The following is a 27701-nucleotide window of genomic DNA, read 5'->3' as shown; positions in this document are numbered from 1 at the left end:
CCCTGGGAAACGAAGGAGGCTTTCTACCATATACAACTGACTGTGCCTCCTGAACTTCATACTGTCTATAGCTTTTTCCATTAGAAAAATAAAATTTGAATTTAAAATGTAGGGGTGGCAATAGTAGTTCCCAAACACTGATCTGTAAATCAGTGAATGCCTATGGGTATAATAAGCCACCACAAAATCAGAAAAAAATTATGTAGTGAATTTTCCATAATGATGAATTTAATTTGAAGGATCGGGTTTTATTATTTTTGCATATAAGTATCGGCAGACAGTTTATGAATGTAGTGTTTATTTATACAGTGGACAAAATTAAAAGCTGCCATCATATCACTTCCTCAAACCTGAAATTTCAAAGTTTTAGAATCACTGATTTCATTTTTTATAGTTTTGAAATGCATTCCTCCTGTGTATTTCATGGTGTCGGCTAAGTGATGAATTATAGCTGAAGGACTTTCCACATTCATTGCATTCATAAGGTTTTTCTCCAGTGTGATGTCTTTGATGTTTCTTAAAAGATGAATCATGCCTGTAAGCTTTTCCACAACGGTCGCATTCATAGGCTTTCACTCCTGTATGAACAGTTTTATGGTTGCTAAGGTGTATCCTCTGCCTAAAAGCTTTCCCACATTCCTTACATTTGTAGGGTCTCTCCCCAGTATGGATTCTTTGGTGGTGTGTTAGATATGCTCTATGACTAAAGGTTTTACAACATGCAGTGCATGCATAGGGCTTCTCCCCAGTATGAATTCTTATGTGTTCACTGAGGTGTCTAATCTGTCGGAAGGTTTTTCCACATTCACTGCAAGTAAAGGGTTTCTCTCCTGAATGAGTCCTCAAATGTTGGATCAAGCTTATGTTTTGACTGAAGGCCTTCTGACATTTATCGCATACATAAGGTTTTTCCCCAGTGTGAGTTCTGTGATGCTGATTAAGTGATGAGCGATGTCTGAAGGTTTTGCCACATTCCTCACATTCAAAGGGTTTCTCACCAGTATGGATTCTCTGGTGTGTGTTAAGAGATGCACTTTGACTAAAGGCTCTTCCACATTCCTTACATCTGAAAGGTTTCTCACCAGTATGAATTCTCATGTGTTCAGTAAGGTGAATGGGTTGTTTGAACATTTTTTCACATATATTACATTCATAGATTTTTGTTCTTATGCAATTCATTGGATTAATCAAGTCTAATTTGTATTTGTTCCTTTTTCTAGGAGTGTCATATTTATATTGCTTCTGTTCTAAAATAACACTTGAACTCACAGTATTTTCCCCAAATTTCTTAGCTTCTCTGCTTTTCTTTTTGTGGGTCAAAATGGCTTGTCTCACATCTGCCTGATAGGTTTCCTTGTGTCCATCTAAAGCATCGTATCTGGAGACTTTTCTCAGTGCAGAATAAATGATATCATTACTTATGAACCTTTCCATTATAATTCCGTGATATAACTGTTCCTGGGATATGTCACTCATTGAGGTTGACTTGCTGACTTCTGTTTTACTTTTCAAGTCTGAAAGAAATGAAAAAATGCAAGTAACTCATATTCATTATGCTTTAAAAAATCAGTTCTGTACTGGTAATAGAGATATAGGCAAATATATTTAAATATACAGCCAGGAAAAGTAATGAGAAATGAAATCAACAAACAGTGAACACAATAAAATCTATCTAGAGTCTTTAGTGCTGTTCTTTTAAAGAGGAAAAACAATAAAAACCAATAATTCAGAATTTCAAAACTATGAAATTAACAATGGTTAATAAATGATGTATTCTGATCTTCAAAGGACTTGTTCAGACTACAAACTATAGACATGTAAACTTTTAAAAAATGAACTAAAGTCAATATAACTGTCTATCTTTGGGATATTTTTTTCATTTCCCTTTCTTCTCTTCTCCTTTCACCCATCCCAGTTGTTCTTTCTCTTTGAGAGGTTTCCCTTTCACAATATATATTATTCATTTTGGATCTTATTTTTCCATTTCTTAAACTAGGGAGACAATACAATGTTTACGCATGTAAGTTTATTTCACTTGTGAGTATTGTCTCTAGTTGCGTCTACTAGCAGAGTAGTACTCTGGTATGTAATACCACATGTTTTCAATCTGTTCCTCAGTTATGGGCATTTTGGTTGTTTCCAAGATTTAGCTATTACAGATTGCACTGCAATAAGCATAACTGTATACATATTGCTGTGGTATGATGTTTTTAATTCTTCTGGGAAAATACCCAAAAAGGGAAAAGCTGGATCAAATGGGACCTCTAGTCCCAATTTTTTAGGACTCTCCATACTGATTTCCACAGTGGTTGTACTAGTGTATACTCCAACCAATAGTGGAAAAGGGTTCCTTTTTCTCCCACAACCCCTCTAGCATTTGCTATTGGCTGATTACTTGATTTTAGCCATTTTTTCTGGAGATGGTATCTTGGTGTTATAATTTGCATTTCTTGAATGACAGGTTTTCATATATTTATTTGCCATTTGTATTTCTTCATCTGAGAATTGTGTATTCATCTCAGATGCTCATTTTTAGACTGGGTCTTTGAATTTGGGGGGTCTGATTATTTTCAATTTTTTATATGTCCTAGATAGAAGTCCTTTGTCTGAAGGATACTTGGGTAAAATTTTTTCCCACTCTGTGAGTTTTCTTCCTACCTTGGTTAGTGATTTCTTTTGATGTACAAGAACTTTTTAATAGATGAGATCTTGGGTGTTGATTCTTTGAAGAACTTTCTGTACAGTTTTGTTTTTGTTAATGAACTCTGTCTACTATGTCTTCAAGATTTCTACCTACTTTCTCTTCAGTAGATTTAGTGCTTCTGGTTTAATATTTAGCTTTTTAATCCATTTTGACTTATTAGTACTATTCTGTCTACTATTACTAAATAATGAAATTTCAGTGCTATTTTTTAAAAAATATTGTTCAATTGACTATCACTTTGGGAAAACATCTTAGAAAAATGAGATGTTCCTCTCCTCATTCCAGCAGGAGCAGTATAGACATTAATTCAAAACACAGAGGTTGAACTAAGAACACTGACAAGAATAGTATTTTGTTCCTTCTTAAAATTTGTATTAAGTGTATGTGCATGTGGTTCTGCTTTACATAGTTATTAATATATCCATGAAATTTTATTTATTCAAAGGAAACATGAAACAAATCCAAACTGCTACATTAACACTACTGCAATGTTCGAGGAACATATACTTTACAATTCTGACTGGTTTTCTTACTTGATAATTTGTTGTACCATTACCAGTATTTCAGCTGACAGGTCTGCATTCATGTAAAAATATAACTTATGTTTTGATCAACTCAGAAGGTTCATTATCACTTTTGAATTCCAAACTCTAAATGAATAAAGGCAATAATAAAGTCCATGCTCTGTGGGCCCCTGATTCTGGTCATGAAGAGGGGAGGAGGGAAGGAAAACAACAGGGAAAGGGAAAGGCAGCAGCCTGTGCACCCTCCATAGTTCAGTACCCAACCCTAAGGAGGCCCAACCTGAGGGAGGAGGACGAAACAAGATTCCATGGGAGTGAAAATGGGAGTTGTTATTATTTCACTGAATTCAGTAATTATTTTCCTAAAATCAAGACTGCTCTTGTTTAAAAATAATGGGCCATCTATAAGACTTCTTTGACATTTCATCCAGAGGCTGGAAAAGAACTTTCAAGGTAGCTTTTGTTATTATTTTAGTTGGTTTTTTTGTGATGCTGGAGATCAAACTCAGGGTCTTACACATGCTAGGCAGATGCTCTACCACTGATCTACACCCTTAACCTCTGTTATATTCATTATTACAAACTGTAGAGGAGAAAACACAGGAGAATATACAATGACTAGAATTTATAACACAATAAAGCAAGATGGTTGCCTTTTTAAGATCAGTATTCAAAATCAATTATTACAAGCAACAAGCAAACAATTTTTTTTAAACTTTACTATCTATGATAGTAACAAAATATAGGATTTTTCAGGACAAATCTAGCAAAAGACATACAATATGTATGATATCTTTATGGAAAAAAATCCTGAAACTTTATTGAACAAAAATTAAACAAGTATTAAGTTCCTTAGTAATAATATCATAACAATGTTAACTGTCCTCAAAATTGATCTAGAAGTCAGGGATTTAGCTCAGTGGCGTAAGCACGTGCCTGGCAAGCAAAGTTGTGAGTTCAATCCCTGGTACCAAAAAAAAAAAAAAAAAAAAAAACAACCAACCAACCAACCAGACAAAAACCTGATCTAGAAATTTGATTCCATTCTAGCCAAAGTGTTAGCAGAGCACTTGTGTTCGTATGTGTGTAATTTGAATGCACTGTTTATATAATTCATATAGAAAAGGACAATGTAAAAGTTTCATTATGCAATATACTAATTAAGTCAGCCTACCATTAAAGTAGGAATAAAAAAATAAAAGAGTGAAATGAATTAGAAAGATCTGTGAAATAAACCCAAGCATATAAAGAAACTTGACAGGTGGAAGAGTAGTAACTATTCCTGGGAAAACTATCCATGTGGAAAAAGTTAAAACTAAGTTTTCACTTAATATTCTATATAAAATAAATTCCATGTGAATTAAACATGAAAAGTCAAACTTCAAAAATATAAGTACAGAGAGGAACATGTATGTTATCTATAGGCAAAATAAAAGATAACAGCATAAAGCACAAAAGAAAAAAACCTGATAAATTCAGCCCTATTAAATTTAAAACTTTTAAAAGCCTCTATTTTTATCTGGGAGACTGAAGCAGGAGATCACAAGGTTGAGGTCAGAAGATCACAAGATTGAGGTCAGCCTGTGTAACCTGGAAAGACCCTGTCTTAAAATAAAAAGGACTGGGAATGTGGTTAAATGTCACAGTGCTTGGCTCTCATGCATGATCCCTCAGTTCAGTCCCCAGTACCATAAAAAAGTAAAAGACAGACCACTGACGGAGAAAACATTCGCAAAACAAAGCTATCATGGATTAGTATCCAGAATGAGCATGCAATATATCAATATAATGAAAGAAAAATAATAGATTGGCAATGAATATATATAGATGGTTTACAGAGGAAGAATGCTGGGTAGGTGGTTGATAAACATGAGAAATGTTGCTTCTCACTAGCATCAGGAAAGTGAAAAAAATACCATATTTATTCGCTGAATTTATAAAAGTTTTAGTTTGACAATCCCATGTGTTGACCAAAATGCTAAATTTTGGGAGCTCTGCTACTGAACTGTCTTTATTTCAGTACTAGGGACTGAACCTAGGGCTTTGGAAATGCTGGACAAGAATTTGAACACTGAACTATATCCCCAGCCCTGAGTTCTAGCAACTCTCAAAACCTGCAGATAGGTATACAGATTGGTGAAGAGCAATTTGGAAATACCTAGGAAAATGAAGGCATGCAGCATGTTCCATGACTCTACAATTCTGCTTTTACCAACTCTCTTAGATACTTGCATATATATATCAGCATATATGTACATGAAGATTAACCACAGCATCTTTGTAATCCCAACATTTTGAAACAATGTGTTTATCTCACCCGAAAGATACAGATAAATAAATAGTAGTTTATTAGTTTAATGGAAATTAATGAATCAGAACATGGAGAATAAGTGTTGATTGTGAAAAGCAAGTAAAATAAATACATATACTATTTATTTAAAGACTAACATGTAAAAGAATGCTGTTGCTTAGCATTACATGTTGGCAGTGAAAGTATGAGACAAGTGGGAATGAAAACAGACTCAAAAAGAGTGGTTATTTTGAAAAGCAGGAGGGACCTGTTAATCACAAAATCTCAGGATACAGGAGCAGATCAGTTCCCAAAGCCCTACACATGGACTTCTCACCAGAACTCAAGCAGGTTTTCAGTCGGATGGCCTAGACCTGATGTCAGCCTGAGCAGCAGATGATATAAAAAGGACACTCCCCATTGAGCTCTTGCCACTCTGTTCTCTCTTGCATGGTGGCCCATTTTCACACTGTAGAGTATGCTTCTTTTCCTACTTTTACTTGGCCCAAACTTGCTCTGAAGAATCTGTCTCTTTTCCTACCTTTAATGAAACTTTGCTACTATTAACAAAAGAAAGTATTAGGGTCTTGGCCTGGCCCCAATCTCCTATATGAGCAGATGGCAAATGGTTTAATTTTAGGGCCCTGGGAGGATCAAAACCCTCTAGTGGGATTTGAGATTTCTTGGAGGTAGACACAAAGAACTCTGGTAGCCAGTATTTTTTAGGTTTTCAAACAAAGGAAGAGGATACTGAGGTAAGTGCTAGACTGAGCAAGGCTTAGGAGTCAATACAAAGACTTTCCCAAGTAGTAAATTCTGCCAATTAGAACCATCTTATCTCCAGGTAGACAGTTTCAGCAGGAGTGAAATGATTATTTAGTTAATTGGGTCACAGCTAGGTGTCCTTGCTGTGGCCTTGTCTTGGTCTTTAAAGCATCACTGCATCACAGACCATTACAGTCTCAGCCGGGACCAATGATTCACAGAGGTTCACTTACTATGAATTCACTGCCCTCTCCAGGCAAGGGCCGAGGCTTGGGACAGAATCATGAGTAAATATAGAAAGCCAGTTGATTAATTTTAAATTCTGCTCAGAGCTGCTAAATAGTGGTCTCCATCAAAAAAGATAGGAGGGGAACTGTGGAGCTTCAGCTGTTTTATTTCTTAATCCAGTTGAAAACTATACAAAGATGTGTTGTAGTGTCCTCTATGTCCTTCTGAATGTCTAAAATGTTTCATAATAACATCAAGGTTTAAGGGGATCGCTAAAAACTACTGAATTTCGTGAAAAGGGATTCTGTGTTAATTTCCTTTGTAGGAGTTTTCATGAAGTAGCTATTACAAATAGTAAGATACATGAGTTAAAAAGAATGAAAATTGGAGCTGAGATTCTAAAATAAAAGGTGATGGGAAAGTAAAGAAAAACTAAAAATTTGTAAAATGTAATGACAGCCTTGAAAAGAAGTCAGTTCTTTGTAAAAAGTCACATACAGCCAACTGTTTAGAGAAAGGAGCTTTAAATCAGCAGACCTTAGGACACTAAAGAAAGGCAAAATCAAATTGTACCTTAATAAGAATGAAACTCTTAACTCCAATTCCAGAGACTTTTTAAGAGGGCTCAGAGAGCAAAAAGGGTAACATAGGGAGGGTTAGTGCACACCCTAACTGGTGGCCCAAGTCTTTCCCACAACCTAAGTGGACCCTGAGCACTCTGGCCCACATACCAAATGCACCATCTGCCATAGTCTCACCTGCACTGGGATTCCCTAGATCTTCTTTTTCTGTCATCCATGGCTCTTCTCCTTTCTCCAGCTGTGAAATCACACTAGGTTTGGAGAACTGATATCCTGCTTATGGAGTCAAAGAAAAAAAACAGATGAATGTCTATGCTGATATCTAAGAAACATCTCCAGGATGTAGTTCCAGCTTCTGGTAGAAGCTCTGAAAATAGAATGGGGCGTGTCCTTTTAGCTCTATATGCCCAAGTTGTTCCTCAAGGATGGAGAATGAAATACCCTGGCTTTGTTTCCAAAGGAATAAGACATTTCTAATACAAGTAATTCACTATATCAATAATTTAGAAATTCTGACACTTGTAAATTCAAGTGCCAGAAAAAAAAAAAAAAAATTCAGGTGTCTAGACAGATGTATGGCCCATCCTTACCCACTGACACCAGGTTCCTGTAATTTTCCAGCATCACCTCCCGGTACAGATTCCGGTGAGCAGGAGCCAGCTGTCCCCATTCTTCCTGGGTGAAGTCCACAGATATGTCCTTGAAGTTCAACAGATTCTACAATATCAAACACATTCCCTTCTGACAGTATTCCACATTCCGAGAGATTTCAAACTAATTTTACCAAGAGTCTTGCATGTATCTGTCTAGATTCTCCAAAGAGGATTACATTAAACATAGAGGATAGACTTGACCTAGAAAAAATTAAGTAGTATAAAGGGAATAAGGAGAGACCTGGTGAGGGTCAGGATGGTCTCTTGTGCAGAGTCCTTGTGGACAGCCGCTCTAATAGGATGGTATCTAGCCAGAGACATAGATTCAATGAGGGACAGCAATGTAGACAAGCGTTCCAGGAAGATGCAAAGGACCTCAGGTAAGAACATCCTTGCTTCTCAACGAACAGAAAAGTGAACAGTAGGGGTGGAGCAGGTTAGGGAATGAGAGACTAGAGGATGAGGATGGGTGCTGAGAGGTGGCATGAGAGAAGAGATGCTTTTCCTTTTATTTCACAAGTATCTGTATATTCTGAGTTTGAATTCTGCAGCCCATCTGCAGTTTAACATAAATGAAACTGCACGGTAGCTTACTCCCTTTCTAGCTTAAATATTGAAAAAACAATAAAAATCAGCCTCCAGGTAGTGGTGGGAAGCACTAACAATTGGGCTAACGAGAAACAAACTCAAAACTAAGCTGCATCAGAGCCAGAGCTCTGCCACAGTACCAGGAGAAATATAATAAACTGCCCTTCATCTTATCTACCAGACAGAATGGCTTAGTGTCTTTTAGAAACAGAACAACAACAACAAAACTATACCTAAAACTATACGCACATTTAACGTATCATATGCCACTGTTTCTTTAATAGCTGAACTATAATAAAAATTAGAGCTGAGAAGAAAAATATGACCTAAAATCAAGAAAATAAAAAATACAAGCAGATGCAGATGGAATTAGAAGACAAGAACTTCAAAACGATATTTAAAACATATGTTAAAGAATTTCCAATAAAATATGAACAGAATAGATAAACTCATATAGTTAACTTAAGAAAAATATAAACACCTACAGGTGAAAAACATAAGACTTGAAAAGTCATTGAATGGCATAAAGAATTTAGACAAGAAAACAACATCAGTGAAACTTCTAATGGGTTAACAGATATTATTCAAACTAGCACAACAAGAGGAAAAAAAACCTCTCAGTTATTAGTAAGTAGTCTAATTTACATGTAATTAGAATCTCAGGAGGCAAGAAAATGGGCAGAAAAAATATTTAAATAATGGCTGAAATTTTTCCAAAAGGACAGACCACAAATCAGTTCACAGATCCAATCAGCTCAGCAAACTCCAAAAAGGATAAAGTGAAAAACAAAACAACAAAACCAACACCATCAGCTATGCACAGAACAGTAAAATGCTGAAAGCAAAGATAAGGGAAAAGATCATAAAAGTAGGCAGAAAAAGAGACAAAAATACAACAGAAAGTGGGCATGAAACAAAGACACGTTATATAAATGATAAGAACAGGTAAGCTCTCATCAGAAATAACACCAGCTAAAAGGTAACAGAAAATTTAAATGTTTGAGAGAAAAAAACTCCACCTAGAATTCTAGATCCATATATAAAAGATTCTCAAGTAGAAAGACAATATTAAGACATATTTAAATCAACAAAACTGAGAATTTGTCACCAGAATACCCACACCACTTAAAAATGATAAAATTATTTAGACTAAAGGAAAAAACTTGGAACTGTTTTTTAAATGAAGAGTACCTGAATTATTAAATAGTAGACAAATATGAAACACTCATTTTTTCCTCTGTCTTAATTTTTTATAAAATTTACTGTTAAAAACCAAAGAAGAGTCAGGGATGTAGCTAAGCAGTACAGTGACTTAACTGGCAAGTGTAAGGCCATGAATTTGATTCCTAGTACCATAAAACAAGGGAAAAAAGGGTAAAAATAAAAACAATGTATTCTGCGGTTTATAGAATGTAAAGTAAATTGCATGGTGACAACAGCATAAAATGGGAAAGAGTAAACAGAGATATACAAACCTTTTGTAATAATCATGAAAGTAATATTAATTCAAAGCAACTGTAATATTAAAATTTAATACTGTGATAAAACTATAAAGCAAATCATAAAAGTATACCTTAGAAATCATCAGAAAACCCAAAATGCTAAAAACTAATTCCATTTAACTGAAAAGGAAGAACTAAACTAGAAGTTCCACTTGACCTAGCTTATAGGTATTTTCCCAAGAGTACAGAGATACACGCATACCCATGTTAACAACAGCACAATTTTGGCCGTGCTGGGACTGGGAGGATCCAACAAGAAGCCAACGAACCAGCCTTTCTGGTAAGCCGGGCAAGCCTTGTGGTTTTCAGGAAGAAAAAACTCAGCACCTCCCGTGAACCTACCAGTGCGAGGGGTGAGAATCAAAGCCCCACCACCACAAGCAACCTGCTGGTTCAGAGCACAGGTTGAGTTGACAGCAACTAAGGTACATAAAGAAACTAAATGCTTGTATTGTTTGGTTGATTTTGCAGGTCTGGGAGCAGCAGTCTCAGCATCTCTTGGGAGGATGACAGGATGCAAGATAGCAAACATTGGGGATTTCTCGTCTTGTCTTTGAAATCCAATATTGTTCTCACTGTTTTGGTTTTGGTTTGTTCTAATTGTTTTTTTTTTTTTTTTTTTTTTTTTTTTTTTTATTTTTATTTAAGGAGAAAAGAAAAGATAAGAAAAACAGTGAAGGGTACAAGTTATACAGATTTACAGAAGAAAAAAATGCGCAGTAGGAAATCACTAGTTAATAGATTACATATTGCCATCTTAGAAATAATTGTTCAAGTCACAGAATTAAAGTTTGTAGAGTGGACATTCCAGCAATGATACTGCAAACAGTTCTGTTCAATGATCCATTAGAACTCTGTGATATCATTTTCTGTCTTATACATTTAAATATACATGCAGTTATATAGTTTAGAGCATTTTCTTTTCCTCTCTTTTGTACAGTGACTATTACACCTTTTGGGTTTCATTGCTCCCACTGTTCTTATTGCTTTTTTGGAAGAGAGTAAAACCAAATGTGACATAACAGAACAGAATCGGTCAAGTCAAAAGGGTGGATATAATAGATAATATAAAAACATAATACAAGGTGATCAACAATGGTTACCCTAATGCCTCCCGCTATTTCTAATAGAATTGCCTATATCATTAGTTGTAATACTATTGAACAAAACCATAAAGGATAAAACCGACAAAACCAAAACATTGGAGATATTGTAGGTCTTCAAAAGTAGATAGAAGTCAACGAGAATGGGCGTTATAATGAATCTCATTATCTTCTCAGCTGATGCCTAAACTTTCGAACCTGATACTATTCAGCAAAACAGAATAGAGGAACCTCAGTCAAAAACAAGATGGTGAGAGTAATACAGGGCTTCAAATCGAGAAAATAGAAAGTCAAAGTGGGTTACTATATTATATCCTGCTATATTTTTCCCTTTAATTAAATGGATAACAATAAAAAAGTATATAATGGAGTGGAGATTGAGAAAAAGAAAAAGAGGGCATAACAGCGAAACAGGGCAGATCAAGACATAACCTTTTAAGCAGAATAGTGTTTCACCACCAGATATTTCCGACTTAAAAATAGTTACCATATTGACTCCCTCCCTGAAGTCCTTGAGTACAACTTCATATACTGTAGCATTAAGTATATCAAAACAATGTAAAACCATTTAAGAGAATGACAGCATTATAGAGTATTTGGAATTGACTAACAGAAAATGAACAATGGTCTCTGTATAATCTCCTTGTCTTTAAAAGGTTTTTGCTTATACTAACATACATAACAAAATCCAATAAGATACAACCTGGTTAGACCATTGGAGACAGAAGAACAAAAGCTAGATGAGACTTCAAAACAAGATGGTACTGAATCAGCATTACCTATTAAGATGTCATTTTCTCAAAAATAGCTGTTCCTATCATCCAATCTTCTCTGTCTCATTTCTGTTGAGCTCTTTTTCTGTCAGTAGCTGTCAGTTTGTCTTCTTCATTTTGTTCTCTGCTCCATTCGTTGTGGCCTCCCTGCCACTATTTCTGGGTTCTTTGTATTTTTCTTTTTTTAGAATATCCTGCAATACTTTCTGTAGAGTTGAATTGGTGGTTGCAAATTCCCCCAGTTCCTCTTTATCCTGGAAGCACCTCGTTTTTCCATCAATTTCCAGGGACAGTTGTGCAGGATATCTCAATCTTGGCTGGAGATTATTATCTTTCAAAGCTTGAATTATTTCCCCCCATGCTCTTCGTGATTTGATGGTTTGTGAAGAGAAATCTGCTGTAATTCTGATGGGTGTTCCTTTGTAAGTGATCTGTTTCTTGTCTCTTACAGCTTTTAATATTCTGTTCTTGTATTGAATTTCTGGGATTTTTATTATTATATGCCTGGGTGTTTCTCTGTTAGGGTTGTAGGTAGCTGGGGTCCTGTATGCCTCATACAACTGAGTATCTTTACCTTTTGCTAAATTAGGAAAATTCTCCTGGATTATTTCTGTGAGTAGCTTTTGTAATTCACTTGTTTGTGTCCCTACTTCTTCTTCTATGTTCTTAATCCTTAAGTGGTGGCTCCTCTTATCATCTTCTTGTCTTTGTATTATTGCTGTTTGTTTCTTTGTTATTTTTAAGAAGTTTTTCATTTCATTCTCCCATATTTCAAGTCTGCCCTCCAGTTCAGATAGTCTGTCCTTAGTTTCTTTCAAGCTGTTATGCCAGTCTTGTATAGACTTATTAATTTCTTGATAGTCCCTTTGAACCTGCTTCACATACTCAATGCTTTCTCTGTTTTCTCCATCAAGCAATTCTCCCCTCTTTTTCTGTTCTTCCATTCCACCATCTGTTTTTTCCTGGGTGGTGTTTAGCATTTCTCTAACTATTCTGCATACTTCTAGCTTCAGATCATTGATAACTTCATTCCTGAATTGGTCTATGAGGCTCTCAATATGGTGCTTAATGTATACTGGTGCGGCATCCATTATTGCCTGTTTCTCAGGATTGGGGGCCGAGGAGCTTTTTTTGTTGCTTCCCTTCCCCATATTTTTTGTTCCTTATAAAATGCAATCTTACAAAGGAGGCCCGGCTTCCCTGCCTGTCAGCCACAGCCTGATCAAATTGCGCTGGCTAGTTGTTCCCGCCCACCGCTGCGCACCAGGGAGTTGGAGGAGGCAGCCTACGCGGAAGTCAGTCGCTCCTCCGGGCCATCGTCCGGCTCTGGGATCTGGGTTAGGCTAGTCTAGCCTAGAGAGTCCGCCAGCAGCGTCACTCAGGCCAGGCACTTTTCTCCAATCCCGTCTGAGGGGAATGGCGCCCAGAGAGATCTCCGCTAGAGTCAAACTGTGGTGGGGGGTCAGATTCTCACTCACCTCGCCACCAGTCAGTTTTCGTGTACACCTCTGTCCGTCCTTTTTTTTTTTTCGACTCCGTTCTCCCGTTCCCAGAGCTCGGCGCTCCCAGAGCTCGGCGCGTCTCTCCTTGCTGAGCCGCTGTGGAGATAGCCGGCCGCCGCACGGCGGGAAATCCAAACCGGTTTCCGATGGCGCGGAGTCGAGCCTCCACACCGAGATTTTTCTGTTCCTATTTTAGCGCCAGGACTGTATTCCAAGTTGGATTCTCTCAGCCCAGTTCGTTCCTGAGTCAGCAGAGCATATCTCTACTGATTCGTGTCTCCCTAGTCCGCATTATTTCTGGCCTCTGAGCCGAACCTTTCAGAGAGCCTCTGGTAGTTGCTGTTGTCTGTCCGCCATGTTCTCTGGTCTCTGTTCTAATTGTTTTGACTTATTCAATATTCTGTTTTGATTGGTTTTATTCTGTTTTGTTTTTGGATTGATTTTGCTATACCTAATTTGAATGGACAATTACTGCAAAGATAACAAGATATACTGTGGTACTATTGTTGTTTTCCTAGTATCCTGCCTTGAAGTTCCGTACCAGTTTTGCTATTTTGTTTTGACTGGCTTTGTTCTGTTGGATTTTATTATCTTTAAAAAATAACAGCACAATTCTAAATCTTGGAAGCAGCCCATATTTCTGTCAAAGATGAATGAATAAAGAAAATGTGGTATTTATACACAATAGAGCACTACTATGCCATAAAGATAAACTGTAGAAAAACTGATAAACCTTGAGGCCATAAGTACAAATGTTGGGGACCAGGCTATGTGACAGATTATGGGGGGGGGGTCCCACTATGTGACTTAAGTCCCAACCTCGGTGTGACCCTGATTCAGGAAAAGGGAGGTACAGAGAAAGCTGCAGGCCCCCGGAATGGGCAGAATGCTAATAATCCAGCATTCCTGAGGCAAAATAGCATCATCTGTTGAGCATAGTTGTCAAAATACAGGCATTTAGGTTTAGAGGAAATCTGGTTTCTTGTTAATTTAATCCTTACTTAAGCATTTTCTGTAGTTACTGTTCATGAAACACAAGCTACCTCTGCCCCTGCATTTGTTGCTAGCCAATCAAAGTGGAGAAAGCCAAGCCAATTCTCTAGAGATGAATGCCTCCAGGTCTCCCTCAGACCTGAAATTTGTTTTTTTTTCTTTCTTTATTCCTCCTCTTCCAACAGATATCCAAGGGTCTGACCAGCCCTCAATATAAAATAAATCAGACACACAAGCTTAAATATCACATTGTTTCTCTTATATGAGAAACCCAGAGTAAAAATAAAGGAAAAACAAAAGATAAATAATAGGCCGTCGGGAGACAGATTATTCTTAAAGGGGAAGAGGCTCAAAACATGGAGGGAGTGGAGAGGAAGGAAAGGAATAAGGGATTGAAAAAAAAAGAATTAGGTCTTCTGGGAAGATGGCAGACCAGTAAACAATAACAAATCAAAGTCTCTGATATTTGGAATTCTCTGACACTGGAAAATAACCTGGGGAAGAAAAGATGGAAGGTGGCAGATCCCTAGAACCCAGAAAGCATCGGAAGGAAAAATTGTAGCCTACTATGAAAAGGAAGAGACAGACAAGGATGAAACAGGAAAAGGAGGTGGCAAACTACACTTTCTCCCTGGCCTCCGGCCCACAGCATATGAGATGATGGAACCTTCAGAGACACAGATAGGGGAGTGACTGCAGAGGCCTCCAGTGTGTACAACAGCTGATGAGTGACCCAGGTCCAAGTGTGCCTTGTCCCCTGGAGAGGGGTCAAATGGTGTGGCTCAACACAATTTTAGGGCAAGGCCAACTGAGCTCAAGACTTAGAGTCGTCCTGATTTTGCTTCATCTCAGGGGCTCCCACTTTTGAAATCCCACAGTGACTGGATGAGGGACAACTGTAGGAGATGTCTAAGGTCAGGGAGCCGAGGTCAGGCTGGCAAGAGACACCTGGAGTGTTTTAGGCTGAACAACTCAGGCCCCAACCTGACAACCAGACGCCAGGATGTCTGTAGAGCTGAAAGTATTGCAATCAGCACCTGCCCTAATCCTATTTCAGACTGCTGGGATTATCCAGCACGTACCCTAATTCTGTTGCAGGTTTGCTAGGATAATCCAGCATGGATCTAGGCGCTATCTGTCTACCAGGGATAACAGAAACACACACTAAACACCACAAAACTGTATACTCCAGAAGACAACCACAGGCTTGAAATCACACAAAAATCTCTTTTTTTTCTTGATTATTTTTGTTTTTTCGTAAGTATGAACATTGTTTTTCAGGTTTTTATTTTGTTCTTTTAATTTTTTTCTTCTTTCTTCTCCCCTTGTCTTTTTCACCAGTTTTCTGAAGCATGGGTAACCTTCCTTTCTCCTGCTTATTGCTTCTAAACTCTTTCTCTTATTATTCTATTTTTTCTTTTATATCCCTTTTAAATTTTGTCCCCTGAGGATACAGTTGCTTCCCATGGGGGAATATTTATGGTATATAATTCCTGATTTGTTTTAGGTTTTGTTATAAAACTATAACATTTGTAGCTATGCTTACAGGTGGAAAATTAACAGTTACCATAATTTGTCATTTTTTCAACTGTGCCTGATGATAGTGTTATTACTGATTGTACTATTGTAGCCAAGGTGACATAGTTGTGATCAGTTGTTCTTCCTTATATGCCAATACTGAGATTGTCTAGGGGGTCATAAACAATAGCATTATTTAGTATCAAAGAATTGTGTGCTAGGCCAAACAGGCAGCAGACTCAAAAGCCAAAAGCCAGCTATGCCTAGAAGACATCTCTGAAAGTAGTTATTTCCTAATGAGGTCTTGATACTAGTAATAAAGCTACATACCATAGCAATTTACAAGCATTGATATAGAAAATGAATTTTAAAAATAGACAATGAAAAAAGATGAGAGCAGGATATGACCCCATACCTCATTAAGTAATACCCTCCTGAACAACCAACGAATCAGATGAAATTAAAGAAGAAATTAGACAGTTTCTACAAGTAAACAATAATGCTAACATGGCATACCAGAACTTATGAGACACAATGAAAGCAAGTTCCGTGAGAGAAATTTATAATGGAGAATTCCCACATCGAAAACACAGAGCGAGCGCAAATAAATAACCTAATGTTGAACCTCAACCTTCTAGGAAAAGAACAACTTAAACCCAAATCCCATACATGGAAATTATAAAGATCTGAACAAAATTAATGTAGTTGAGACTAATAAAACAATACAAAGAACCAATGAACTGAAAAGCTGGTTCTTTGAAAGAATAAGTCAAATTGATAAACCTTCAGCCAATCTTATAAAAAATGGAAAGAAAAAACTCAACTTTATGCAATTAGGAATAAAAAAGGCAAAATGACAATGGATCCTGCAGAAATCCAGAACATCATCAGCACCTACTTCAAGAACTTATACTCTAGTAAAGTACAAAACTCAGAAGAAATGGCCAGATTCCTAGATAGATACAAATTACCAAAGTCATATGAGAAAGATAAAAAAATTCTAAATAACAGTATCAGTCAATGAAATTGATGAGGTAATTAAAAACTACCAACAAAAACTACCCGGTGGAATCACTACTGAATTTTACAAGAAATTTAGAGGTTTAAGGCTACTACTCCTTAAATTCTTTAATGAAACTGAAAAGGAAGCAACACTCCCAAAATCATTCCTGGAATCAAGTATTACCCTAATACCCAAACCAGAGAAGGATCCAACTAAAAAAAGAGAATGATAGACCAATCTCCTTAATGAACACAGACACAAAAATCCTACAATACTGGCAAACAGAATGCAACAAACCATCAAAGAGTATACACCTTGACCAGGGAGGGATGCAGGGATGATTTGATACGTGCAAACCAATAAATGTTAATACAACACATTAAGAGAACTAAGGACAAAAACCGCATGACCAACTCAATAGACACAGAAAAAGCATTTGAAAAAGCCCAACACCCTTTTAATGATACCAAAAAACAAAAAACAAAAAACCCTACAGAAAATTGAAATAGATGGTCTTTAATTCAACCTAATAAAAGTCATCTGTACCAAACCAACACCCAACATCATACTAAATGATCAAAACTGAAAGCTTTTGCTCTAAAATCAGGAAAAAACAAGGATGCCCACTTTTACCACTCCTATTCAATATAGTTCTGGAAACATTAGCCAGAGCAATTAAACAAGAGAAAGAAATAAAAGGAATAATGATAGGAAAGGAAGAAGTTAAATTATCATTATTTGTGCATGATACGATAATCTACCATAGGAATCCCCAAGAACTCCACCAAAAGTAGCATAGCAGAAAGTTAACAGTCCAAAATCAACAGCATTCCTGTATACAAATAACAAACTCACTGAGAGCGAAATTAGAGAAACAATACCTTTGACAATAGCATCAAGAAAAACGAAATACTTAGGAATCAATCTAATGAAGGAAATAAAAGACCTCTACATTGAAAACTACTCTGAAAAAGGAGATTGAACAAGATATTAGAAAATAAAAAAATTTTTCTTGGATAAATAGAACCAATATAATGAAAATGTCCATACTTCCAAAACTTACACAGATTTAATGCAATCCCAATCAAAATACTGAGTACCCCACACAGAACTAGAGAAAATAATCATAAAATTTATTTGGAAGCAGAAGAGCCCTAGAATAGCAAAATCATTTCTGGGCAACAAAGGCAAGGCAGGGAGCACCACAATGAAATTACAGTACAAAACTACTATGACAAAAATAGCCAAAAAACCAGACCTGATGATCAATGGAACAGAAAATGCAGAAACAACTCCAAACACCCTCAGCTACTTTATTTTTGACAAAAGGGCAAAACATCTTCACTGAAAAAAAGAATAGCGCTTCTTTTTCCCTTTTTTCCCCCTTTTTCTTGTTTAAGGACATGGTCTCACTACATAGTTCTTGAACTCACTTTAGAGCTCAGGATGGCCTGTAACTCTGTGATTGTCCCTCTTCAGCTCACCAAGTGCTAGGATTACAGGTGTGCACCCCATGCCTGGAAACTTCTTTAATAAATAGTGCTAGGAAAATTAACTTTCCACATGTCGAAGATTAAACCTAGACCCCTATCTCTTACCATGGACTAAACTAAAATTGAAATGGATCAAAGATCTAAATATATTTTTAGAAATAAATATTAAAACAGAAATGCTTAATCTGCTATGCTAGGTAAAACTCTGGAAGACACAGATTAAAGGCAAAGACTTTTTGAACAAACCAAATCACACAGGATGTATTACAAAGAATCAACAACGAGGATTACATCAGATTAAAAAGCTTTTTCACAGCAAAGAAACCACCAACATAGTGAAGAGACATTTCATAGAATGGGAAAAATTTTTTGCCAGCTATCCTTCAGACAAATATCTAGAATATATAGAGAACTCCAAAACTTAGACCCTCCCCAAAATTAAAAACTGCATCCAAAAATGGGCATCTGAAATGGACAGAAACTTCTCAGATGAGGAAGTACAAATACCAAATATATGACAATCACCAATATCAATCAAATATATGAAAATCACCAAGTTCAATATCACCAATCATTTCAGAAATGCAAATTAAAACTACACTGAGATTTCATCTCAGTCTAGAAAGAATGGCTATCATCAAGAAATCAATGAATAATAAACGCTGGCAAGGTTGAGGGGGAAAAGGAACTCTTCTGCACTGTTGGTGAGTTTATAAATTAGTACAACCAAAAAAAATTTAGTACAACCAATAGAGAAATCAGTATGGAGATTCCTCAAAAAACTAAAAGTACAAGTTTCATTTGACCCAGCTATTTCACTTCTAGGTATCTTCATGAAAGAGTTAAAAGCATTGTATCACAGTGATATATGCACACAGTTGGTAATAGCTAAATCTTGAAAACAGCCCAGATGCCCATCAATGGATGAATGGATAAAGAAAGTGATTTTTATATATACTGGAGTAGTACCTTGCCATAAAGAAGGATAAACTTAAAAGACATTTTTAGGTAAATGGATGCACCTTGAGAACATAATTTTAAGTGAAATAAATTAAGACACACATATTATTTCTGTGTGAAAAACCCAAAGGGTAAGTAAGACCAAAATGGATGATAGCCATTGAGAAGTAGGAAGAAAATGTTCAAATGGGAAGAGAAATAAGGGCGGAAATAAGGATCAAAAAATGAATGGAAGAAAAACATAGAAAAAAGTTTTGTAAAGGGAGAGGGAAAAAAAGGATTGAAGGAAAAGAAATAGGAAAAAAAATTAAAAGATATATTATTTACAGGTACAAACTCCCTATGATGATATGATCATTATGTATGTCAAAAGCATATTAATACAATTAATCAAGAAAAAAGGAAGTGGCTCATTAAGTACATGTACCAATTCCATACAAGGAATGTAAAACATATACTGCAAACGTAACTCCCACAAAAAAAATGTGTTATGAACATAGTAACATTATGTACTCATGTACTAATAAGCTAAAAAGACAGCAAAAATGATATACACTTAGATATATACAACAAATATATATTATCTATAATAATCATCTCTTGTATGATTAACAACTAACAGACTAAACTGACAAGATCTAGCTATATTTAAGGCCACACCTTTTTTATACTTTAAGTATAGAAACAGTTTAAAATAAAAATAGAAAAAGCAATACAATGAAAACAATAATAATCAGACAGGCATGGATGGCTCACACCTATAATCCCAGTAGTCAGAAGGCTGAGGCAGGAGCTTTGCTGTGAGTTGTAGGCCAGCCCGGGCTACAAAGTGAGTTCAAGGCCAGGGCCAGCCTGAACTACATAATGAAACCCTGTCTCAAAAAGACAAAAAAAGAAAATAATAATGAAAAGAACCCTGGAGGAGCTAACTTAAATCAGACAAAGCAGACTGCAGGAAAAAGCATTATTAGATAAAAAGGGACATTTCAAATGACACTGGGTACATTCAAGGTGGTATGATCATACATCAGAGAGACATTTCATAACAAAGTCAATTCAAGAGGACAACAGTCATAAGTGTTCATATTGACAGAACTTCAAAATAAAGCAAAGCTAATAAAACTAAAGGGATCTATAGACAAAAATCATCAGCTATCAGAGATTTGAACATATTAATGAATTTAACTTGACATTTATAGAACACTGTAACTACTACAGAATATGTATTCTTTTTAAATTAAACTCTTATGATACTTGTAGAAACAAATGCAGTATAAAAAATATAGATTTCATGCACTCTAGCAGGTGAGGTAGAATACCGATTTGGAAGGGGCATAATGGAACATTCTCAAATGATTGGAATGTTTTTATTTGTTGATTGGCTACATGGTACATACATCTACTGAAACAAAATTATATACTTTAAGTGTAATTTCCTGCATGTCACTTGTACTTCAGTGTTTAAAAATGTAATCCTTTACCAATGCTAAGAATCTAGTATCTGATAAATGTCAGGAAGGGATTCTGAATATGTGGAATAGAGAACTCTAAATAATCAGACCACTACTTATTGTTATAAATAACTCTGGCATGCATTTCAATCCTAGAAGGCAGATATTATTATCTAAAACTTTTTAGTTGAGATAGCTGAGATTGTAAAGAGTTAAAACCACTGCCCAAAGATAAATCAAATCCTATACTGTCTAACTTCAGATAAAATCAAATGTACTAATTTTAGATTTCAATTTCTTTTCACCTAAAAGTCGTCTGTCTATAATGGTCTCTCTTTAAAAAGGTCTTTCTTGAGCCCAGCCGCTGCATGCATGGGTGGCCGTCATCCGGATTCTCCTGCAGGCAACCTCACAGGCTGGGATAAGCAGCCAACCCAGTCCCCATACACATTAAGGCTACCTTTGGGACTCAGTGTGGGAGGGCAGAAGAAACAGCCAGCCCCATCCCTACAAGTCTGCAGCCCACCATCACCTTCAAGGCCCTGTAGCCTGCACAGCACAAGAGAACCAGCCAGTAATGCATTGGAGAAGCCCACCCTGCTCCCCACCCTTCCCTGGGTTAGGAGAAACCCAGGTGCCTGATCCACCCTCCTACACTGTGGATGAGTAGCCAAAATGGGAAGTGCCTAAGACTCCACAACCTGCTCCTCTGGAGGAACCCAGGAAAATGTCGAGACAAAGGAGCAAAAGGCAATCTCAGACCTCCAGCCCAAACAGAACAAGTCCAGGAAGCATGGACATAAAAGAAACAGGAGGTTGTACACCTGAAATTTCTGGGATGATGGCAATTGAAATAAAGAAAGTACTTCATGAGACTGTAAAAGAAATCAGAACAGGGGCTGGAGATTTAGCTCAGTGGCACAAGTGCCTGCCTTGCAAGCAGGCAGTCGTGGGTTCGATCCCCGGTACCGATAAAAAGAAAAAAGACAAAAAAAAAAAAAAAAAAAATCAGAACAGAAATAATATCTCAGGTAAAAGAAGTGACGAACATAATAAAAGGGTTGCTGAGTGTATCTAAAGAAGACATAGATTAAACAAAAGAGGAGCATAGGAGAATGACAGAAACCTTTGATGAACACTATAGAGAAGAACTGGAATGCATGAAACAGATTCCAAGAGATATCCAAGAAATTAAAAACTCCACTGAAGGCTGCAAAACCACTTGAAAGAAATATGAAGATAAATGTTCAGACCTTGAAGATAATTTGGCAGCTAGTGATCGCAAAAGGAACGCTTTTTTTTTGAAAGATCTCTTAAAAATAACAAGGAACCAGGAAATAACAATTCAACAGCTGCAAGATGACACAAAGAGTCAACATATATGACACAGGACTATTTATAAAAGGAATAGCAGAGAACTTTCCACACATGAGCAAAGGACCTGACACGCAGTTAAGTGAGACATGTAGAACTCCAACTAGCCATAACCAAAATAAATCTACACCCAGACAAACAATAATCAAAATCCCAGAAATTCAGCCCCAAAACAGAATATTAAAGGCTGTTAGAGAAAAAAAAACAGATTACCTATAAAGGAAAGACCATCAGAATCATGACAGACTTCTCAACCCAAACCATCAACTCAAGAAAAGATTGGAGTAAAGTATTTATTGTCCGTCACCCACAGACTGCATAAGAAAGATAAAACATTTTTATACAATGGAAAGCTACTCACTAGAAAGAAGGATAACCACAAAGCTCTTGCAGGTAAATGGAGGCAACTTGCAATCATGCTCTTGGGTGAAATGGTTCAGACTCACATAAGTGAACATCATGTTACCTCTTTAGTATAAAAAAACTGAAGGAGTTAGTGGGATCCAAAATGTACAACAGATATTGTGAAAATGAAAGTCTAAAAAAGGAGGAAATGTCTAAAAAGGGAAGGTGGTAGCCATTGTTAATGCCCTATTATCTGGTATTAAAGTCCTGTATCATTTTCCTTGCCTTGTTTTGATTGGTTTTATTCTGTTTTGTTTGGCTTGATTTTATTATATTTGATGGTATGGGCATTTATTTTGAAGATAATAAGGTATATTATGGTAGTCATTGTTGATTTCCTATTAATCTTGTTTTGAAGTCCTGTATCACTTTCACTGTTTTGTTTTGACTGTCTTTATTCAGTTTTATTTTATTTGGTTTTAGTCTCTTAAAAATAAATACAAAAAAGCTGGGTGCCGTGGTGCATGCTTGTAATCCTAGCACTTGGGAGGCTGAGGCAGGAGGACTGTTGTGAGTTCAAGACCAGCCTGGGCTACAAAGTGAGCTCAAGGCCAGCTTGAATGCATGGTGACACCTTGTCTCAAAAAGACCAATAAATGGGGGCTGGGGATTTAGCTCAGCGGCATAAGCACCTGCCTTGCAAGTGTGTGGTCGTGAGTTCAGTCCCCGATACCGATAAAAAAGAAAAAGACCAAAAAAAAAAAAAAAAGGAACAAAAAGACTAATAAATAAAATTAAGTATCCATATAAATGAATACATAGATAATTTCCTTCTATTTCACTCTCATTTCTGCCAGATAGTAAAGGAAACTTTCTGACAGTCCTGACTGCTCTCAGGCCTCTTCTGCTCCTGCCTCGCCAACTGAAGGGGTATGCAGCATAGCCTCATCATTTCTGTTTCACGTTATTTCTCCTTTGGCTTCTTAAATACTACACCAAGGGTACCTCTTACAGTTCACTATGTATCACTAAGAATGTCACAACTTTCTTCTCTCTTGTAGTTCTCTATTTTGGTACTGGAGATTGAAAGCCAAAGTCTTTGTACTGAGCTACAGCCCAGCCCTTTCTTTGGTTTTTATTTTGACACAGAGACTAAGTCACTAAGTTGCCCACAATGGGCTCAAACTTAAAATCTTCCTGCCTCAGCGTCCCAGAGGGCTGGGTTACAGGCATTCGTCATCATGCCTAACTTCCTTTACAAATACTGTTTTTGAGCTTTGACTAACGTTTATCTTAGATCTAAAATGGCATTTGTTGGTTTTTTAGGGACTGGAATATCACTCACTTTGTTTTCTCTACCAAAATTAATAAGATATCATATCTAGATGCAGTTTATCAAGAGTAACAAGAGTTATAGTGAGGGAAGCTACTACGAACAGGGACACTGTTACTATAGAAGTCCAGTTTTCTGGGGAGCAATTTGCACTGAGTTCCCTTGGTTGATTCTGTTAGTGGGATTCACCCCAACCCCCCTCCCCCGCCCAAAGCCAAGACAATATCCTTAAAAGCCAAGAAACAGTATCAAGAAAGATAGAGAAAACGTCAACATACCTGGGATTCTGTTGTCAGGAGTCCAGGAATCACTTCATCCTCTAAATTTTCTTCCTGGGTCTCACCAGTACCCTGAGATAGCAGAGCTGGGAAAGGGAAAGAACCATGAGACCTATATGCCTCTCACGCAAAAACTGCCTGCAGATGCACCGGAAAGAGGCTTCTCTCTGAAAACACTGATAAAGGACCTTTAAGATGGCTTCAGCGCAGCTGAAGCTTTCCCTTTATGAGGACAACCTACAGTGTACTGCTCTGAGCTTTAATATTTCCCAATAGTCAATGTGGGTCCAGATCTATTAAGCTACCCATTTGTTCAAAAATCCTCAAAGGCTCCTCACTGACAAGAGTAACTTCAAAAGTTCACCATGGACTTCAAGGCATTCTGTGATCTGCCTGAGGCATAGTTTCTCAGTAACGGTCATCTCCAAACTTCCAGAATTGATTTGGCTGGTTAGGCAGCTGCCCTCTACCTCTCACCACTCCCTGTGTCCCTCCTGGAGCTGCATGGTCACTGGAAAGGACAACTTTCCCCTTTAAGCCCGGGACATCATCTGTACCATAATTCTAACCCTCACTTAGACTAAATATTCCCCATTCTCTGAACCACTCCCCAAGGTATCTAATTTTCTATCTTTTCTCTAAATCTTCTATTAAAAACAAAAACAACCTAAAAGAGTTCTTCCAGGTCATTCAGTGCTACATGTTTTATGAAAATCTCTCCTATCTATGCAAGCAGAAGAAAGCTTCCAGTCTCCTGTATTCAAAAACTGCTTTTCTAGACTACCTTCTATTATTTCAATCTGACTATCTAGATCAATTAATAATTAGCATTAGACAAAATTATTCATTTTTTCATCTGTCGAGATACTTGACCAAAGTCCCGGATCTGATACTGCTAGAACACAACAAAAATACTGGCTGATTACAAAGGATTAAAGATAGCACATGAGACATAAATTCCCTTGTCTATTTACTCCTCACCAGACCATTAAATCAAGTGTGGTCCTGGACACGAGACTAGCATTTTCTTTCATAGTTCTCCCCTTTCTAAAAGCCACCAATGTAACTCTTCTGTTATGGTTTAAATTTGAAAAATTCCCCAAAACTCATTGTCTAAAGGCTTGATTACTAGCTGACAGGCTGAGATCATAATCTGAAGGTCTTATTGGGAGGTGAAGCAGGAGATGAGGCGTAGTTGAAGGGAGATCATGGAGTTCTGACCTTGGGAACTACGTCTGGTCCCCAGCCCCTTCCTTTATAGCTTTTCCCTCTCTCTGGTTCTTGGCTCTATGAGGCAAGCAGTTTTCAACTGCCATATCCTTCTGCCATGTTTCTGCCTTGCCATAAGCCTAAAAGCAATGAAGGCAGTTGAAACTTTTGCAAAGTTACCAAAATAACTCTTTCCAGTTTAAGATGTTTGTATCAGGTATTCTATCACAGTGACAAGATCATAACATCCTCTAAAAGCCTGTCCCCCAATTTCCTCCCAAAAGAGATCACCTCCGTAAAGGTTCTTTCCACAATGAGAACTCTTCCCCTCCCGACCCCCCCTTCAGTTTACGCTCACCTTCTCCTTCAAATATTTTAGTCACATCTTCCCACAGGGGTGCCCCTTCTTTGGCCTTCCTTGGATGGTGCAACTTCACCCACATGTCGGCCTCAGTGGGCAGGGTAATCAGGAGCTGTTGTGGCATGATGATGCCAGCCTGACCAAGCTTGTCCACTTCAGGTGAGGAAATTGTTCTGGCCTCTGACAAGAGGCTTCACAGCCAGATGGCCCCCTCAGATCACAACTGCTGCCCTCAGGAGTTTGGCATGTTCTCTGCAGCGTGAGGACCACGGGGCTCCTAGAGGTTGGTGTGACTCTCAACAACTCTGAAAAACTCAGGTTGTTTCTTTGAGAGGTGGGCTGTTTTAAGTACATGCCTCTATACTGTTTCAGAGGAGCAAAAGGCAGGAGCGGAGCAGTCCAGAAGATCCTGTCATATGTCCAGAACTCCAGAACCTGCAAAAGATACAAAACAAAGATGCAGCATCAACCCAGGAGTACAAAGTATGATCTAAAAATATGATTAATCTTTAAACTTCTTTTAAAAAATTAGAAGAAAAGATTTTGCAACCAGACCCTTCAAGATACTCGCCTTTCCTTCAAACACTTATTCCATCATTCTTAGTATTTTCTGAAAAATTTTCTTTCATGAGTGTCTTTATTTGGGCTATCATGGTTGCCTTGATGTCCTGAATCAATTCAAAACATTTACCTTTCATGGTCATTTTGACTTTGGGAGAAGAGCCCAAGTTGCACGGTACCACATCAGTGAACAAGGTGCATGAGGACATACAATAATGTTTTTACACACCTGCCTTTCTCTTGAATGGCACTTGACAGCAGGATTCATTGTGTTTTTTGTAACACCTTATAAAAACACCAAAAAGATTTGCATAACTGTTTCCCAATGGTAAGAATGATGGGATGAGTGTGTTTGAGGTGACGGGGAGTATTTAGGAGTATTAATGGCAATGTGTCTTTTACTGTAATACAGTTATAAAACAAGAGGTATTGTTTTGATCACATGTCATATAATCAATTTACTTGGCTACAGCTTTATCTCCCAGTTGCATGTGTATGGACACAAAGACACATAAACATCCAAAGATGTAAAAACAAGTGCAGGCTCTGCCTTGTCTTCCCATCTTGTGAGCTATACGCATCTTCTGCCTGGATACTTGAGAGTTAAGCAGACAGGCTTTCAAATCAGATGGCTGGAGTCCTGACACTTGTACCTAGAAGCTGTGAGGCTCTCTGAGCTTCAGTTTCGTCTCATCTATGAGATTGCGGTAATAACTGTCCTTCACAGGGTTAATAATGTTGACTGAGACAATGCTAAACATAAAGCAAACTCTTAAGTTAACAATATTATAACATTTTTCTTTTATACATTTTTGATGGTACAGGAGATAGAACCCAGAGCTTTTACACTGAACTGGTCAAACAAATCCTGATGTTAAAACTGGGGGAGGAGGCATGTGCGCAAATGGAGGAAACACAGTCAAGAGTTACTGCAGAATTGTCTACGGCCGGCAAACTTGAGAACCGCCCCAATCCATCATCTCTTCCAAGAACCGGCATCTAAGTAGACGGCGGCGCCAGGACCAGGTCCAGTCACGGTGACCCCACGGTCCTAGCGCCGTGGGAGGGAGCCGGGCTGACTTTCTGAAGTTTCTGGGGAAGGGGAAAGGGATGTGACTGCATGCAACCCACAGATGGGAGCTCTGGTAAACAGACTGCCCCTGACGAAATAAAAAGTCTCGTTCTCGAAGCGCAGAAACTTCCCAGGGAAGTGCAGCCCTCTTTCCGAAACAGCGACTAAGACCCTGCCCGCGCTCGCGCCGGCGGGAGGCCGCGTACTCACCGCTGGGCCTGGGCCGCGGCACAGCCAGCTGCGTGTCGCCAGATGCCGCCGCGCCGAATTCTCTTCCGAGGGCCGGCCGGGGTCACAGCGCCGCTCTCCGCCCGCCTTTTAGGCACAGACCGCAGCGCCCGCGCGCACGCAGGCCGCGCTCTGTCGCCCGAGGAGCCCTGGCCTCGGGACAGGGCGGGTCTTCTCCAAATTTCCACCCAGGTCCGCCGGGGCGGGGGGCTCTCGGCGGGGAACGGCAGGACGACCCCCACCGGGCCCCGCCAACCTGGGCGAGGACAGCGCGCCGGCCGACGCTCCAATGCCGGGCCGGCAGCAGCG

General features: G+C 38.0%; 2 protein-coding genes across 12 annotated transcripts in view; one reads left to right on the top strand and one right to left on the bottom strand.

The window, feature by feature from the left end:
• LOC101788068 (uncharacterized) overlaps nucleotides 1-22862 on the top strand; it is a 28040-nt gene extending 5178 nt beyond the window's left edge. For 2 of the 3 annotated variants that reach the window (XR_010043109.1, XM_063236179.1), the window contains one exon: nucleotides 10307-10442. Coding sequence is in view for 1 of the 3 variants with exons in the window: in XM_063236179.1 (XP_063092249.1) it covers nucleotides 10307-10345 (39 nt within the window). In the remaining 2 variants the exon portion in view is untranslated. Of the gene's footprint in view, nucleotides 1-10306; nucleotides 10443-20975 lie in introns of those variants that run through there. The other variant, XR_010043108.1, reaches the window with a different exon arrangement.
• Nucleotides 282-27513, bottom strand: LOC100725795 (zinc finger protein 69 homolog). Of its 9 annotated transcripts, none has more exons than XM_013142642.3 (6): nucleotides 27375-27513; nucleotides 25529-25966; nucleotides 23962-24047; nucleotides 7683-7809; nucleotides 7270-7368; nucleotides 282-1514 (listed from the first exon to the last, which is right to left on the bottom strand). In XM_013142642.3, exons 2-6 carry the CDS (start codon nucleotides 25653-25655, stop codon nucleotides 382-384), a joined length of 1572 nt encoding a protein of 523 aa, XP_012998096.2. In that variant the 5' UTR covers nucleotides 25656-25966; nucleotides 27375-27513; the 3' UTR covers nucleotides 282-381. The 9 variants fall into 9 exon arrangements, with proteins under 9 accessions (XP_012998096.2, XP_003462337.2, XP_063092244.1 ...); XM_003462289.5 differs by having other exon boundaries at nucleotides 7270-7365; XM_023561067.2 differs by lacking the exon at nucleotides 282-1514 and adding an exon at nucleotides 1964-4833.
• Between the last annotated feature and the right edge of the window lie 188 nt (nucleotides 27514-27701).

This window comes from Cavia porcellus, unplaced genomic scaffold (genome assembly GCF_034190915.1).
Source record: "Cavia porcellus strain 051 isolate PalLab524CR breed Dunkin Hartley unplaced genomic scaffold, mCavPor4.1 scaffold_25, whole genome shotgun sequence".
NCBI classification, from domain to species: domain Eukaryota; kingdom Metazoa; phylum Chordata; class Mammalia; order Rodentia; family Caviidae; genus Cavia; species Cavia porcellus.
Note: the sequence above shows the minus strand (reverse complement) of the source record. Positions and strands in the feature narration are given on the sequence as shown.